This window comes from Castanea sativa, chromosome 9 (assembly GCF_040712315.1).
Source record: "Castanea sativa cultivar Marrone di Chiusa Pesio chromosome 9, ASM4071231v1".
Classification (NCBI taxonomy): Eukaryota; Viridiplantae; Streptophyta; class Magnoliopsida; order Fagales; family Fagaceae; genus Castanea; species Castanea sativa.
Genome location: NC_134021.1, coordinates 15,348,208 through 15,366,089, shown reverse-complemented (window position 1 = coordinate 15,366,089; position 17,882 = coordinate 15,348,208). Strand labels below are relative to the sequence as shown.

Sequence of the window (17,882 nt, the reverse complement as noted above, 5' to 3'; positions counted from 1 at the left end):
AAATCTAAATGCACCCTATATATATGTGGGTCACATCACATTTTCCTAAAACAGGAAAATTCACAATAAGTAAACAATGCCATTATTAGAATTAAAGGAAAAATAAAAATTTCCTCACTTTTAATCCACAAACTATCAATTGCTACTTATAACCTATGAAGTTTGGACTGGAATGAAATTAGTACGGTTACTCCAACATCTACATTTTAATCAAAACTTTAATAATAAAAAATTTGTTATAAGAGGAAAGGAAAGGAAAGAACAATTGAAGCAAAAAAAAGAAAAAGAAAGGAAAGAACAATAAGGGGAATTAAATTATACTACATCTTTGGCTAACTGAAGATGACTTTTCTCGACAGTGTCTGCATTTGTTTTGATCTCGTTCATGAGAGCCTTGAACAATCTTGTACCATTAACTCTGGCATCATGTTCAGAGTGAGCATTCCATATCTGTCTAACAGAGCAGTCCATCCAATAATCAAGAGCTTTCATGGGAGCGTTCTGTAACCTCTCGCTCATTATAGTTTCTTTTTCTTTCTTCAGCTGCCTTCTCAAAAACCAAGCAAGAAGTCAAATTTTTAAGCCAATAAATAACATGTTCTCAGGTTTTCTTGGTCGTTTCTAATAAAATCAAGATTAAATAAGCTCCAAGAAAATTAAAAAGAAAAAAACAGTTGATTTTTTTTTTTTTTAAGAGAGTTTCAACCTATAACGTCTACTTTTTATTATAACTTTTATTCAATCATGAAAAAAAATAAAAAAACAAAATAAAACAAAACAAACAAACAAAAATAGCAGTTGATATAGGGCAAAAAGATTTGCATTCTTTATAATTGGTGGGTGACTTCTACTTGTGAATATAAAATATGCAATTGCTATAAGAAAATCAACAAAAAGTACCCACATGATTACAATATTGAATTAATACTCAGAGAGTTGGAGAGAAATTTTAATCAAACAAGAAAGGAAGAGAATGAAGAAAATGAGCGTACCCTTGAGAGAGAAGTTTGGTTTTGAGAGAGTAAGATCTGTTCTTCGTTTGAGTAGCGGAATAGAGGAAAAAGGTGAAGAAAAGTGTGTCTACACTTCCATGCTATAGGCTCTTATAAACGGTCTGAGTAAATTAGTTAAGTTAGTTACTTCCCGCTCCTTTGGGTCAGAGTAAATTAACGGATTGTTCTACTCTAGTGGATTGTGGGTCCTGATTTGTAGATAAGATGAAAAGGTGAAAAAAAAAAATAATAATAGAGATAAGATAATCACCAATGCTAGGACTGCGATCCAAAAAATTTAGCAATTCTTTCTCACTTATTGGGGCGGACACATTGTGATTTGTAATATAATAATTTCACATGGGCCATCATTGAAATCACATTTATTATACATCAACCATAAACTATCAACTCAATGGTAATAAAGTTGGGCTTATAGTTATTGAAAGACAATAAATTTTTGTATCATAAATTTGATACGAATGATATAATGATAATAATTAAAAAACTCCAAACATATTTAGAGCCACTTCAACTCTTAATAGGAAGATGATTTGTGCCCTTAAAAAATGGGTCAATCAATGGATTATTATCAATAAGTCTAGTGAAAAAAAAAAAAAAAAAAAAAAAGTCATAGCAATCGAGATGGCAAGTTATTCTTTGTAAGCAAAAAAGCCATATTAATGGTAAATTCAAATGACAATCAGAAAAAATTACCCATTTAACTATTGTTAAAAATTATACAAAAATAATTGTGTGAAGTTACTTAGGTGTGATTTTATAGTTATGCTGCATTTGTTTTACCTAAAAATAAATTTCAGAAAATAAATTTTCCAATTTCAAGTGTTTGGTGTCATTGAAAATGTTGTTCAACCTAAAAGGTTGACCATAAAATTTGGGGCATTGTGGTATATAATGATTTACGGCTCTATATTCAAGCAATAAATTTTATACACCACACAACTCATCAACTCCAACCTCCACCCCACATCACCACTCGTCTATCTCATCATCGACACTGATTCTTGATTCACTTTCTCTCTCTCAACTTCTTTTTTTATTTACATAATATTTTTTGTACTTTTTGGGTTGGAAATTGTTTATTATACAGTTTTTTGGGAATAGACAAAATGTGAGAAAGTAGTAAAAGTAGTAAAGAACTTTTATTAACACATATATTTAAGCAATATTAATAATCAAGTAATCAGCCAAAGAAATCCAGAAAGAGATATATTTATGCACCGCTAATCTCTTTATCAAGGTATATTTCTACAATTACTTTATTTGATCTTGAAGTCTGAACACATAAACCTCCTTGACCATTGCAACTATAAAAGATTCTATTAACAGAAAGAACCAAACATCACTGGAAAACACCTAGTCTGGGAGAGCTGAGATGGTCACGGGCCCCCATGAGACAAAGAGAGTGCTAGTAAACTAGATTATGGGCCCAAGATTTAAATTATCCATTTATTAAAGTAGTAGCCCAACAAGTAAACTTAGGCGGTACAAACTTAATAATCCAAATTAACATTTTTCATCCCCTAAACTAAATTTCTAAATCACTTTTTCAGGTCAAGAATTTATTCTTTTTGACCGGGAAAAATCAAGGTTCAAATCCTCCCTCCATGTTGAATTGTCAAAGTTAAAATTTATAATAAAAAAAATCTTTAGATTTGACCAACAATTTCAAGCCTAGCTTCTCCACTCCAAATCTTATACTAGTTATGTCAGTTTGCTCATTTTTGTTTTAGTCAATAAAGCTACTTTTTCCTCAGAGCTTCCCCATCAACCCATTTTAGCAGTCCATACTATAACTACAAGACTTTTGAAAACAAAAAACAAAAAACAAAAAAATGCCTCATACCCATAGGTAAGTAGGGGGATTCCATTGATACACTAATTGTTCTCACTAGCTGTATCGATGCAATGGCCAGTTTCATATTTTTAAGTACTCATTGATCATTATAATAAGCACAAATTGATCATTAGAACTACATGTTAACTGGTTATAGCTCTTTGGGTTATATAACATAAAATAATCGTTTTCATTTTCATTTTTTTAATCCTTTCTTTATATATGAGGAATTTGATTCTAGTCTTTTGTATACCAAAAAAAAAAATTTATCAAATGACTATCACCCACAGCTCTATGAAATGATTAATTGCTAAATCATATAGGCATTAGCCTAAGAGCTTGTGATCAACAAGACCTAGATAATATCCATTCAAGCAAATTAAGCAATAATAGAGAAAATGTGTCAAGAATGTAAAGGGCCTGCAAATTTCCATATAGCCTTGAATTTGATTAAATTAAAAAGATCTTCAAGTAACACAGTTAATTCAAAGAATCTTATCATTTCCCGGTAAAAAATTTGGGAAAAGATGAAAATGAACTACATACAAAAACTCTATAAAATTACATAATTTACATTCACTAAAGCAAACCATATCAACCAAGATGAATGGCAGAGAATACACCATTGGCCACATCCATGAAATGATGCACAACCATGACCGTCGACACCGGAACACTCATCGTGATGAGTGCAAGCAATCCAAGAGCCAAGCTAGGCCTTGTGTTCATCAAATGTGATTGCAATAATCCCACTAGCGTACAAATATATTCATCATAATGTGTGTAATACTGCTTCTCCCACTTCATCCAATCCTCTGGAGGTTCATAGTTCCTTTCAATCATCTTCATCTCATGTATGCGCTTCCTCAAGATGATCATACTTTCATCGACCAAGCATCCTCCATTATAATCTGCAGGCTCGTTCGAGTCTCTTCTAGCAGCAAAAACCATGGCACTTGATCTTTTCCCGTGCCAGAATCTCACACTCTTACATTTTGATTTGCTAAAGGGAACTGGCTGAATAGGAAGTACTGGGGAAAGTAAAGAAGTTGTTTCCATTGCTAAACAAAAAGTGAATGATATATCAAAGTAGAAAGATGGATGAGGAAAAGGGACTTTGTTTTTCATATTTATAGATAAGAATTTCAAGATCTAAGCATTGCAAAACTTTGATGGGTACTCGACACGTGTCCTTTCAACGTCTCTCTTTTAATATTATATTATATATATAATTTATTATTATAATTATTACTACTCAATAGTATTTATGGGGCCAGGTGTTGGTTTGTCATTGGCCTTTTGTTCCTTGGAAAAGCTGGCTAGCAATAAGTCGGCGTTTATATGTTATTTAATTAACTAAAACATTATAATAAAAGGAAGACTGAATCGTTATAACTAAGTTAAGTTATTAATCCATATTTTTTTGTAGTTTGTGTATGTCTGACATTATATATGCCGCTTTACATGGAGATTACATGTGGATGTGGGTACCATAGACAATAAGAAAGTGACAAGAAGGAATCAAAAAAGAGAGGTACCATATACAATTAAAAAAGTGGCAATAATGAATCCAGAAAAAAAGTCTACCAAAAAAAAAAAAATTTGAGAGTGGCGGAGCACTTGACTTTTTGAAAATTCCATTTATAGCACTACCAAATTGATAAACTTCAAGTATATTACATGTAAATCAACTTCCTGCCGCAACCCCCCGCCCCCTAGAATTTTAAAGGACAAAAAATTTATTGGTAGAGTTCACTTGGTCTCCCTTGAATCTTAAAATTCATTAAGGAAAACCCCAATATAAAAAAATCAATTAATTCAAAGAACCAAAAAATAATAGCACTCACTCATTCTTTGGGCTAATAGCTCCTCCAATTTTTCCTTTTTGTATAAAAAGTTCATTCAAATCCAAACACCAAAAAAACTATAACAAATTCCCAAATCAGTATTGCTCAAAGAAAAAAAAAAACACCCAAATAAACTATATAAGGAAAAACAAACTTGTCTAGATATTACTCATAGAGTCTATAAAATTGATTAGACAATGCTCAATATGCTGGTATTTAGTGTACAAGAAGAGGAAAGAAGTTGATTCAAGAACAAAAATTTAATTCATTTCCACCAATTAAGAGTTGAATCTACAAAATCAGTTTTTCAGCCCATCAAACGTTTAGGGTTTCAGACCTACTTCACTAAGTATATACAAGAAACCATAAGGCACATTTTAGAAAACTTTGGAGTTGCTCAATTTGAGATCTAAAAGGTTTTGTGCATTCTTCTTTCAAAGTCACTACTGAAGATCAATCTACACGCAATCTAAACTGATAGATCTGAAGTTGCTACAAACCAGTCATTAAATGTGCTAGATCGAAACCTTCAAGTGTGATCTTAGAGTCGTAGACTGGAGGTCTATGTTGGAGTAAATCTTCAATGGATTTTGAAGCACATGGATTGGACGCTTACGTTGCAACTGATCACTATAAAAAAAAGTCTATGAGATTTAGATCTCAATTCGGTAACTAAAGTTAGATTTATTACAAATAGGGTTATTCTTGTTTGTAAATCTCCAATTTATAGTGAAATCGTTACCTTGGGATTGATTAGGCCCCCCCCCCCCCCCAATTTTTCTGTAAAACTGATTTGGTTTCCTGCTTTTCCACCATGCATGATATTTTTTATTAATTTTTTAAATTAAGGCATTCATAATTAATCTAATTAACAATTTGACCTTAAAATTGGTTAAATTGTAGGAGTTTAAAATTAACAGATATAAAGTAGATGTATTATGTTTTACTACTACATATTTATCAAGTACTTCTCATTGACCTCCTACAAGGGTATCCACATGAGGGTTCATTGGTCTTAGGAGCGTAAACCTAGAAGCCTCAAATTCAATCCACCATATTATCAATCTATAGGGTTTGTGGGATATCTCATAAGCAAGAAGTGAAATGGCCCAAACAATGGCTAAAACACCACTTCCTTATATCACACACAAAAAGGGTACTTCATTGGGCATTGGCTAAGATCAAGTATAGAAAATTCTCAAGTTTTTCATATTGCATTTTCAGTCAGAACAGTCAAACTAGCACTTTCAACCTCCAAAATAAGATTATTTGGAAACACCTCTCAAACAAAGAGACACCGGCTAATATCAGTCAACAACACAACCTTCTGATTTGTGTCATCTGTTGTCATTGTTATTACTACAGAGTAGGGATTAATTTTGTGTTCTTAAGCTTATATCAGGGTCCCAATCTAAAAACTGCTACAAATCCAAAGAGGCCCAATCCTAAGAAATCCGGTTCACAGAAAAGAAGATACAATATACGCAAGTCTAAAGGTTATGATACGCGGGTTACGCCTCTCAACCAAGTTTGGTATTTCAAACCCTGACGTAAATCTAACTTGACAGTGCTCGATTAACTATGACTAGTTTTAGTGCAACCAAAGTACAAGAATTGACCAACCCAAAGTACAAGAAACGAAAAAAAAAAAACAAGCAAGAAATGACTATTTTCTCTTTTTTTTTTTTTTCTTCTTACCGGTTGAGACAAACAAGAGTTAGGAACAAGTTCTAAAGATAGGAGTAAAAGGCAACTGCAACACAGTAACATTCAATGGAAGAATGGTAACAGTGAATATTAATATAATGAAATGTAGTGATATCATATGGATAATGCGATTTTATGTTTCTTCCATACATGTCCGTTGTCAAATTAAGGAAGGTTACCATGAGGACAAACTCTTTCACAAAGCTTTCCAAATTTTTCATATTACATACACCACAACAGCAGAGCAACCAAGAATATATGCCCCAACATTTGTGTTTTACTTTTACACAAAAAAATTGAATCTGAAAATCCAATTTAGTAGTGCTACATGATTGAAAAGGCAAAGAAAAATATATGAAAACTATATATATATACCATATACATATTACAAATAAAGCATGGTAGGAAACAATTGAGAATCTTGGGTAAAAGAAGTGAACCATGTATTTCATTGTGGAAGACTGTTAACTGCATCAGTCATCATAAGAGGAATGCGGAGCAGCAGTACATCCAGGGTCAAAGGGGTCTTCAGAACCACAGCAATGCCAGTATTGAAAAACTTTTCCGGAGTCAGGAGAATCCATGGTGCCTCCTGAGTAAACGCTCTCAAACTTCCTCCTCGTTTCTCCTGAGTGAGCCAGGGATGAAAATGTATGCAAATCAAACTAAACTTCAAAAGACAAGCAAAAGCGAACACCTAAAACAGCAAACATAATATGTACAGTACTAATCAACAATAGTACGGAAATTTTTTTTCTATATTATTGGCAAGTTACACGTGTACCCTATAATTCCTAAACCCAAGACTACAAACTCCATAAACCATTATTATGAGATGAGGAAGTGTCATTTGAGCTATAGTTCATTGGCAAGTTCACATTTGTTCTAAACAACTTTTTTTTTAATAATTATTGGCACAATTTAAACAGAGGGAGGAGTAAAATTCATTTTTAAGGTTAAAAGCCTTTTGCTTACCAAGCTTTCTGAAATAATTCAAGAAATCCATACAATTCTACAACTCCAAACTTCATGTGGAACTTAAAGTATATGTGTGTCTTTAAGTACCACAAATGGAAATTTTCACATTGAACTAGTAATACATCATGAAAATCACAGTAAGTGTACCATAAACAAATTAACCTGTATACTTCTCCTTTCTAATCCAATCAATATTATATGATCAATTAAATTATAGCAATATGTGGATATCACAAAAAGATATGACTCATGACTATTCAAACCATAGCTGCATATACAAAGCCAAATATTTTGCTTTTGTCAAACACTATAACACTCTTGTCAATTTCTCACATAAAGTTTTCTTCTTTCTTTCGAGGGGTGGGAGCATATTTTGAGCAATAAGTTGACAACAAAAAGAATCAACACATGACCTTTAAAACAAAGTTTTCTCAACTCCTATGGTGCATAATTGTAAATGAGTACACCACCACATGACTTGCTTCTATTGTTCAAAAGAATTTGTCATATTCTAGCATTAGAAAGCTAGTGACAACGTAAGAATTTCCAATTAGTATGATAGAATAGCTTCATGTTTAGTTGACTCACTATCGTGTTGAAATTTGTCAATCCATTGAAAACACCTTTGAAATAGTCTATTTTCACAAGATTACTTACGTATGAATCCACACCTCATATTAGGGGGAAAAAAAACCAAAAAAAAAAAAGTAATAAAGCACTGGATATATTACAGAACCCAACAACTATCATGTTCATATTTTAACACCTCTGAGTTAATAAATTAAAGAAACATCTTTTGTTGTACATGAGGGAGTATGTTATAGCAACCAATAACATACTAAAAATTGATTCTTATTATTGCTCAAAATATGTAATTTTCAATCGCTATTGCATTCTTTTTCACCACCTTTCTCAAAATTGATTGGAACATGGATTTCAAATTTCAGTCACTACTTCATTCTTTTTTTACCACGCACCTTGCATAATCTACACATAATTTTCCTCCAACCTTTCTTTCTTTGAAATTAAAATTTTGGTTTCCTCTACTTACATCATGACGCGTTGATACTAATTCAAAAGTTGTCACCCACACTAGAAGTATATAGCCTAATACCATAGATAAAGCCTAAGAAAATCTATGCCCGAGAAATATGTTCATCTCTATTTCACTTGAAATGAAGATGTGACACACTGTACACTGTCAGATTCAGAAAATAAAATCCTAACTGTGAAATAGATAGTCACTCTCTCCATTTCATGTGAAATGGAGAGATAGAGGATCCTAATTCCCCTATTGAGAATGCATCATCAGGCCTTTACTTAAATGTCTTGGGGGTCTTTGTAACAAACTTCTCATTACCTTGTGTTTAAGGTGAATCTAACACCATTTAAGCTTCAACTATGTGTGTGTATATATGACAAAGCTTAGGTATAGTTCTTTAGGCATTGTACCTAATGTCTATGTAGCTGTATTGACTAATGCAGCATAATTAAATTCATCCATATGGTTTATTGCTCAATGAGACTACATTGCTGAATTTATTTGGGAAACCTTCTTTAATTTTTCACACACACACACACACATATATCAATTAAGATTTAAAGGTCCATTTCATAAGACTTAACATGAAAATTATAGACTCTATAGACATTTGCTGACAAACAAAATCACTGACATTCCATGCACTAATAATCTTTTAGCAAACAAAGAAACAAATAAATAGTTCAAATGAGCTCTGCCTGTGTGTGTGTGTGTGGGGGGGGGGGGGGGGGGGGGGGGGGGTATGTATACATGAAATTGAAATAAAAAAAGTGAAATAAAGCAGAAATGATAATAAAGAGTGGTACTTACCACCAAAGTGAGCAGTGTGGAAGCGACAAGAGCGAGGGTGATTGAGAACTGGGTCGTATTGGGTCTTGCAATTCTTGCATGTTCTTAGGCTATATTTCTCATTATTATTGTACTGTGTTGCTGTTGGTTTTGCCAAACATCGAACATTAAGGGTTCCTTGAGGTAATATCTTCGATGCTAGTCCTTGAACTTGAGGAACAATCAATGGGTTTTGATGGAACAATCTGAACCCAACAACCATGGCTCTCTCTCTCTCTCCAAGTCACTGAGTCTGAGAGTGAGAGACACAGTGTTTCAGTGACAACCAACAGGGTTTGGTTTGGATCAGGACAAGAGACTTTTGATTTTGTATGTTATTAGGATCCAAACATTTATCGGGTTGGGTTTCACCTCAAGTATGCCTTAAGATTTTTTTTTTTTTTTTTAACCATAAAAAAATACAAGACTTCCATTCTATAATTATTTTCTCTAGACATTGTTTCTGCAAAACTATTTTATTAAGCAATTGCTAAAAGCAAAAAAAAAAATTTGATAAGTAATAAACTCCATTGAAAATAGATATATGGACAAAAAGATAAAACAAGGCACACGGGGAGTGTACTAAGAAAACTAAATACATGTTAATTTTCTCTACAACCAAATTGACAGGAAAACCAGAAAAACAGAATATAATGAAACCATAAATATAAAATTTGAACTCAAAACCCTAAATATTAAAAAATGTAGCCCTAAAACAAGCCCAAAGTCATGCCATAACAAATATTGTCATCTTCATGCCCATTGTTGTTATTGACGTCACATTCACAGACCACATAGAACTATAATCATTCCCACAGCCACTTGCAAATTGCCATACTAGATCTTCACCTGTCGTTGCTCTCTCTCTCTCTCTCTCTCTAAAAATTTTAATAATGCAAAAGACCAATCCATACTAAAACTCACTTCGGAGCTAGATTTTTTTGACAATTTCAAAGCTAGACTTGGTGCACTTCTGGTGAGACACTCACACTGACAGTCCTACATCATTGATGTGGGTGTCTACTGAAACTGAACAAATTTCAAAGGGACTGTCTTTTTGTCATTTCTTTTACTGGGTCAAATTTTTTTTGTTTTTATTATTATTTTTTTCTGGCTTGAAATTGGTTGGAATTTTCAAGTAATAAAGGGTTTGATGCATCTTTTCTTTATTTCTTGTGTTACTTTATACTAGTATGTGTGTTTAATTAATTTTGATTATGAGCATCATTATTCTCTGGGTGAGTTCTTTCGCCGCATCTCATTCTCTAGTTCTTTTGCTTGGCCTACTAGATAATCTATAAGGTGGCATAAATAATCCATGAGTTCTTTAATTTTACATTTTTACTGCCTATATTTCAAACTGCTACTTAGTGAAAAAATGAACTGTCTTCTTATAATAATGGGTCATATTATCAATAAAAATCCAAAGCCACTCTACTTCCACTTGTTTTTCATTGGAAAATAACATGGTGACTAAACAATTTACCAGTCACATTGAAGAGTAGAGACCTGGAGCTTTTTAATTTGCTACACAGTAGATCAAAAACCCTCACAAGCACGTGACCTTATCATAATTGTGGGGAATAGTGAGATTCATATGGCCTAGTCTCGAGAAATTGTCACAAATTTTGGAATAGACAGAGGTTTAGGACCAAAGAACGAACCTATACATAAAGGGGCTAATGATTTGTTTCGACTAATAGTCAAGCTCAGATTTATAATCCTACCGTTAGTTAATTCAACGATTTAACCATTCTAGCTTAGGGATTACTAGAATTTGTGAGTTACTAGATTTGCTTCTGACCTATGATCCTACCCATGGTTAGTTCAACAATCTAGTCCAAGATTTCACACTCTTATGCAGAGTTTGATTTTAACTTTTGAAGCATTGGATTTTCTTTTGAAAGTGAGAATCACATTATTTTGAAAGTGTTTTGTGGCAGTTGATTAGTACATCCAAAATTCAACTTTGTGTTTCTTTATTATTTGATTTGTGTTTCAAAGCTAGACTTTTTATAAACTCTGTCATTACTCGTCATTTATTCATAAACTTTTTATAAGAATTCATAAACCTTTTACACTAACAAACAACAGAAACAGAAACCCAAATACCCACATAAAAAAAGAAGCAGAAACCCACCACCCAAAAAACTAATCTATCACACCAAAACAAATTGGACCTCTAAAATCAGCTAAACAAAACAAAATTGAAAATGAGTTCTTCCAAAATATAGGCAATAAAAAATCAAAATATTAAATTGAAGGGTTTGAAATTGAATGCCAACCTTGAAACAAACACCGAATTTTCTTCTTCCACTTTCCTTACTCTCTCTTTTGAATCTGCAGTGAAAAAAAGACAAACACCGTTTAAATCTAAAGCAAACAAAGAGATAAGATGGGGAGCCAAAAGACGAAACTTTCCCCAACAACTCTTTCCGCTTTTTATAAATCAAACGTTTTTAAGGGTAGAAGAGTAAATTCATCTTCACTCAATAAACAAACCCAAAATGAAGTCCATTCCTGCCGTTTTAACGCTTCCACAGTCGTTTTGCCAACTCTCCTTCTCTTTATATGTATGTGTGTGTATATATATATATATATATATATATGTATATATATATATATATATGTACATATATATATATATATATATAAGTGTTATTGTATGTATTGTGGGCTTGGTCTAATTAGGTTACTTACTTGTATAGCACACATTGTACTACTTGTACTGCACTCATATTTGCTTGTACTGCACTCATATGCCTCCTATATAAAAGCACTCATGTGTATTATTTCAGGGTGAAATACAATACTATTGAATTCAGTATTTCTAACATGGTATCAGAGCCACTGCTCTGACCTTTTCTTAGCAGTTTTGTCTTTATTGGTGTAACTTCATTCTTAATATTGCTTCTGCTGTCACAACAACTGCCACAGCCTTTCCCCTTTGAACCTTCAAGTCTTCCAGACATCGTCCTTGGCTTCCGGACCTGTAGCAGCCACCGTTGAGGAGTTCGAACACTGCAAAGACCACTGCCTTTTCCGGCACCGCCGTGAACCTTGCTACGATTGATTTTCTGAAGGTACCACAAAGATCGTCTTACTCCGATCTACCTTTTCATGGAAGCCTCGTAGCCATCGGAGACCGCACACGCCTCTCGAAGAACCTGCGCTGAAGCTCACGCGCCGCCACGTGTCGAAACTCTTCCTCACGCGCCTCTACGCGCTCACACGCGCTGCACACGCCAGACCTACACCTGTTGATGTCAGCCCTAGGTGACGTCATCTGCCACGTCATCGTCCATGCGCTGCTGACGTCATCCGCCACATCATTGTTGACCGGCCGTTGACCATTGATTGACCGTTGACCGTTGACTTTTTCAAAGTTGACTTTTTGCAGCCTAGGTTCTCCTTACTCAGTTTTTTGCGTAGATTTCATTTTTGCAGTCTGTTTTTGCATATTGTGTCTCTAAATGGATAAAAATAATGTTTTTCTTCCTCGCCCCATCAATACTATATTGGAGGGGACTAGGAATTACTTATCTTAGTCTCAAGCTATGCGCAGTTTTCTTAAGTGTCGCATGCTTTGGCATTATTGTACTGGTGCAATCACTATTCCTGTGAAGGGAGCAAGTGAAGAAGACATTGCCTTCCTCGGTCGCATGATTGAATGGGATAGTCACAATCACATGATCTTCACATGGATTCGAAACACTTCCATTCCTTCCATCTCCAATTTGCTGGGTAGCTTTGATGATGCGAAATCAGCATGGGATATGTTGGCCAAAAGATACTCTACTACTCACAGATCTATGAAATATCAGTTAGTGGTTGAATTACATCAACTTAGGCAAGAACCGGGGCAGTCCATCAATGACTACTATGATCAGCTTCGCTTCATTTGGGACCAAATTGACCTTTCTGATCCAACTTGGGCATGCTCAACAATATGCTGCTATTAGAGATAAATTTCGTCTCTATGAGTTCCTAATGTCACTCCACAAGGACTACGAGCCCATTTGAGGTCAGCTTCTTAATCGTAGTCCTCCTCCCTCTCTTGATACTGCTGTGAACGAGTTAGTAAGAGAAGAAGCTCGCCTTGCAACTCTTCAAGCCCAGAATAAGCTTAATGTTCTGGCCCTTACTCCTTCTACTCCACCCATAGAGCAACTTCAGCACTCAGGTGATCCTTCTAGCTCCAGCAATCGTCGCAAACAGACCAACAAAAAGTTCTGCAACTATTGCAAGCGTCCTGGCCACACTATTGAGACTTGTTACCGTCGCAACAAATCCACGGCTGCAGTTGCAAATACTGAGTCTACTCCGCCAATGCCTCCCATTTCAGTTGAGTCCCAGTCTTCTGGATCCACTATCAACCTCTCACCCACTGAACTACAAGAGATCATAGCTCAGGCTGTTCGTATGGCTGGTAATGCATCTCTTTCCACTGCTCTCTCAGTTTTACCTGGTAAGTCTCAAACTTGGCTTTTTGATTCTGCCTGTTGCAATCACATGACACCTCACTCGTCCTTATTCTCCAAACTTGACCCTACTCCACATCTCCTAAATATTCACATAGCTAATGGTTCCACCATGCATGAGAATAGTCTAGGTTTTGTTTCGATCTCCAACCTCTTTGTTCCTAGGGTCTACCATGTTCCTGACCTATCCTATAATTTGTGTTCTGTGGGACAATTAGCTGAACTAGGTTATCGCCTTATTTTTTACTATTCTGGGTGTACTGTGCAGGATCCGAGGATGGGGCAAGAGCTTGGAACCGGCCCTAGAGTTGAGCGTATGTTTCCCGTGGACAATCTTCATCTTCCACCTGTTGCTCCAGTGTCTGTCGCTGCTGCTGCCGCTGCGGTGTCTTCCTTACCCTCTCTCTCTCTCACTTTGGCACTCTCATCTTGGTCATGCACCCTCTTCTCAGGTACAACAGTTAGCTTCTAAGGGTCTGTTATGTTCTGTGTCCAAAAACAATTTTGATTGTACTTCATGCCAGTTAGGAAAACAGCTAGCTTTACCTTTTAATCATAGTGATTCTATTTCTAATAGTATTTTTGAGTTAATTCATTCGGATGTTTGGGAACCTTCTCCTATTGCTAGTATTGGTGGATCTCAATATTTTGTTGTTTTTATCGATGACTTTTCTCATTACAGTTGGATATTTCCTATGAAATCTCGTTCTGAAATTTTGCCAATATACAGTAACTTTGCAAAAATGGTTGAAACCAAATTCTCCAAAAGAATCAAAATTTTTCGTTCTGATAATGCTCTTGAATATACTCAATATACTTTTCAATCTCTGTTACACTCCTATGGCACTGTACATCATCTAACCTGTCCTGGTACCTCGCAGCAAAATGGTCGAGCTGAACGAAAACTTCGTCATATTCTTGACACTGTTCGTGCTCTTCTTCTTTCTGCCAAGGTTCCTCCCCCATTCTAGGGTGAAGCTACTCTTCATGATGTTCACACTATTAACCGTATTCCAAGCACTGTCATCCATAATCAAACTCTATATGAGCGCCTCTTTGGGTCAGCCACTGACTATCATCACCTTCGCTCCTTTGGATCTGCTTGTTTCGTTTTTCTTCAGCCTCATGAGCACAACAAACTTGAGCCTCAATCTAGACTTTGCTGTTTCCTTGGTTATAGCGAAACACAAAAGGGGTATCGATGTTATGATCCTGTCTCTCATCGTCTTCGTGTTTCTCGTAATGTTGTTTTCTGGGAACACCGCTTGTTTGTTGAACTCTCTCATTTTCGTTCTTCCCTCACTACCTCATCTGTACTTGATATCTTTCCAGATGAGTCTCATGTTCCTTCTCCAAATCCTCTTGATCCTCCTTTGGACTTCTCTATTCAACCTCCAGATCCTTTGATGCCTATTATGAACAGATCGAAGATGAACAGATTGATGACGAGCTACCCCACCTTGCGCCTGGGTCCCCTGCTCTTGCTCCGCCTGAAGACCCTCCACAAGACCTTTCACCTCCACCAGACAAATTACCTCATCACTCAACCTGGGTAAGATCCATTCCTACACATTTACTTGATTATCATTGTTACACTGAACTTGCTACACTCCACGAGCCTCAAACCTATCGTGAGGCCTCCACTGACCCTTTATGGCAGATTGCAATGAAAGAGGAACTTGATGCATTAACCAAAAACCATACTTGGGACCTGGTTACTCTCCCTCCTAGACAGTCTGTGGTTGGTTGTAAGTGAATCTACAAGATTAAGACTCGCTCAGATGCGTCCATTGAGCGCTATAAGGCTCGTCTTGTTGCAAAAGGCTTTACACAGGAGTATGGGATTGATTATGAAGAGACCTTTGCTCCAGTTGCTCACATCTCATCTGTTCGTGCCCTCCTGGCTGTTGCTGCTGCTAGAAAATGAGATCTTTTTCAGATGGACGTTAAAAATGCATTCCTTAATGGGGATTTGAGTGAAGAAGTTTACATGCAACCTCCTCTAGGTCTCTCCATTGAATCAAACGAGGTTTGTCGCCTTCGACGTGCATTGTATGGTCTTAAACAAGCTCCTCGAGCTTGGTTTGCAAAATTTAGCTCTACCATCTTTCGCTTGGGTTACATTGCCAGTACTTATGATGTTGCCTTATTTCTTCGTTGTACTGATAAAGGCACCATTTTACTTCTCCTCTATGTGGATGATATGATCATAACTGGTGATGACCTTAGTGGCATATAAGAACTCAAGGATTTTCTCAGTCAGCAGTCTGAGATGAAAGATCTTGGACACCTTAGCTATTTCTTGGGTCTTAAAATCACTCGTTCCTCAGATGGTCTTTATATTACTCAAACCAAGTATGCCTCTGACCTTTTGACTCATGCTGGACTCACTGACAGCAAGATTGTTGACACCCCAGTTGAGCTTAATGCGCATCTGACTCCCTCGAGGGGGAAACCATTGTCTAATCCTTCTCTTTACAGACAATTAGTTGGCAACCTAGTCTATCTCACAGTCACTCGTCCAGACATTTCCTATGCTATTCATCAAGTCAGCCAGTATTTGTCAGCTCCACGGTCGACTCACTATGCTGCTGTCTTGCGCATTCTTCGATACTTGAAGGGCACTCTCTTCCATGACCTTTTCTACTCAGCTCAATCTCCTCTTGTACTCCGTGCATTCTCTAATGCTGATTGGGCAGGAGATCCCACTGATCGTAGGTCCACCACTGGCTATTGTTTTCTCCTTGGCTCTTCCTTAATTTCTTGGCGAAGTAAGAAACAAACCTTTGTGGCCCGCTCTAGTACTGAAGCAAAATATCGTGCTCTTGCTAATACCACATCTGAGCTCCTTTGGTTACGATGGCTTCTTAGGGACTTAGGTGTGTCTACATCCTCTGCTACTCCTCTTTACTGTGATAATCAGAGTGCCATTCACATTGCTCACAATGATGTCTTCTATGAACGGACTAAACATATCGAGATTGATTGTTATTTCATCCGTTGTCATCTTGTTCATGGTGCTCTCAAGCTCTTCTCCGTCTCCTCCAAAGATCAGCTTGCAGACATCTTCACCAAGTCTCATCCTAAGGGACGCCTTCGTGATTTAGTTGACAACCTTAAGCTGGTCTCCCATCCACCTTGAGGTTGAGGGGGGCTGTTAATGTATGTATTGTGGGCTTCGCCCAATTAGGTTACTTACTTGTATAGCACACATTGTACTACTTGTACTGCACTCATATTTACTTGTACTGCACTCATATGCCTCCTATATAAAAGCACTCATGTGTATTATTTTAGGGTGAAATACAATACTATTGAATTCAGTATTTCTAACAATAAGAAATGTATTTGAAATAATTTTGTCTTGTTATTTTTGATCCGGTAATCTTTGCCCTTTTGACATTTTCTTTTTCTTTTCCTCCAACCTTCTAAGACTAAGAAAGTTAGAGAGTAAGGACTAAGGAGCAAGAAATGTACATGGAGTCTTGTCTAATTTGGGAAGCTTCACTCATGGTTGCTGCTCTCACCCAGAAAGGGCCAAAAAGTATTCAGCTTATCACTACTTTGCTGTTTTGTGGAAAAATGAAAGAGAAGACAGTGAGAGGAAAATGTTGTTCTCTTTCTATGATGATGGTAGTGATACCTAGGGCCAGTCATATTTTCAATGGGTACAAACATATATATAAAATAGAGAGGTTTGTCAATCTCAGCAAACAAAAAAAAAAAAAAAAAATTCAATGTCATTCTACAATAATAAATTACTATTTCTTGGGGTTAGTCATTTTTTCCATAGAGACAATATTACACAAATTAGAGAAAACAAATTCTATTAAGTAGGAGCCCATTTGTCATGGGATTCCTATGACTGTGTGGCGAAACTTTTTCCACACTTCGATAGATCATTCAACCAATGGAACTGAAGGATGTGGAACAACATGGCTCATTCCTATTGGACCATTTGTCATTCTTAAACGTAAGTGGTTCACTATCGTTGAAGAAGAAGCTCAAGCTGCTCAAGGTAAAGGTTCAACAATACAGCAGCAAACGCACCGCAGCGTTTGATGGTATAAGAGTTGGTTTATAAATCAAAGCGCACCGTTTCATTAAAACCATAATGGCCTGTTTGGTTGTTTAAAAAAGGAGGGGGAG

The 17,882-nt window shown here is 36.0% G+C and overlaps 2 protein-coding genes across 2 annotated transcripts; both read right to left on the bottom strand.

Annotated features, from left to right (window-relative positions):
- Window positions 1-3,444: 3,444 nt before the first annotated feature.
- LOC142608816 (uncharacterized) lies at window positions 3,445-3,909 on the bottom strand. The gene has a single exon (XM_075780488.1). The coding sequence runs from the start codon at window positions 3,907-3,909 to the stop codon at window positions 3,445-3,447; it is 465 nt and encodes a 154-aa protein (XP_075636603.1).
- Window positions 3,910-6,598: 2,689 nt separating this feature from the next.
- LOC142610718 (uncharacterized) lies at window positions 6,599-11,661 on the bottom strand. Its single transcript, XM_075782635.1, has 3 exons — window positions 11,538-11,661; window positions 9,235-9,505; window positions 6,599-7,032 (listed from the first exon to the last, which is right to left on the bottom strand). The coding sequence occupies exons 2-3, from the start codon at window positions 9,473-9,475 to the stop codon at window positions 6,878-6,880; spliced, it is 396 nt and encodes a 131-aa protein (XP_075638750.1). The 5' UTR covers window positions 9,476-9,505; window positions 11,538-11,661; the 3' UTR covers window positions 6,599-6,877.
- Window positions 11,662-17,882: the final 6,221 nt, after the last annotated feature.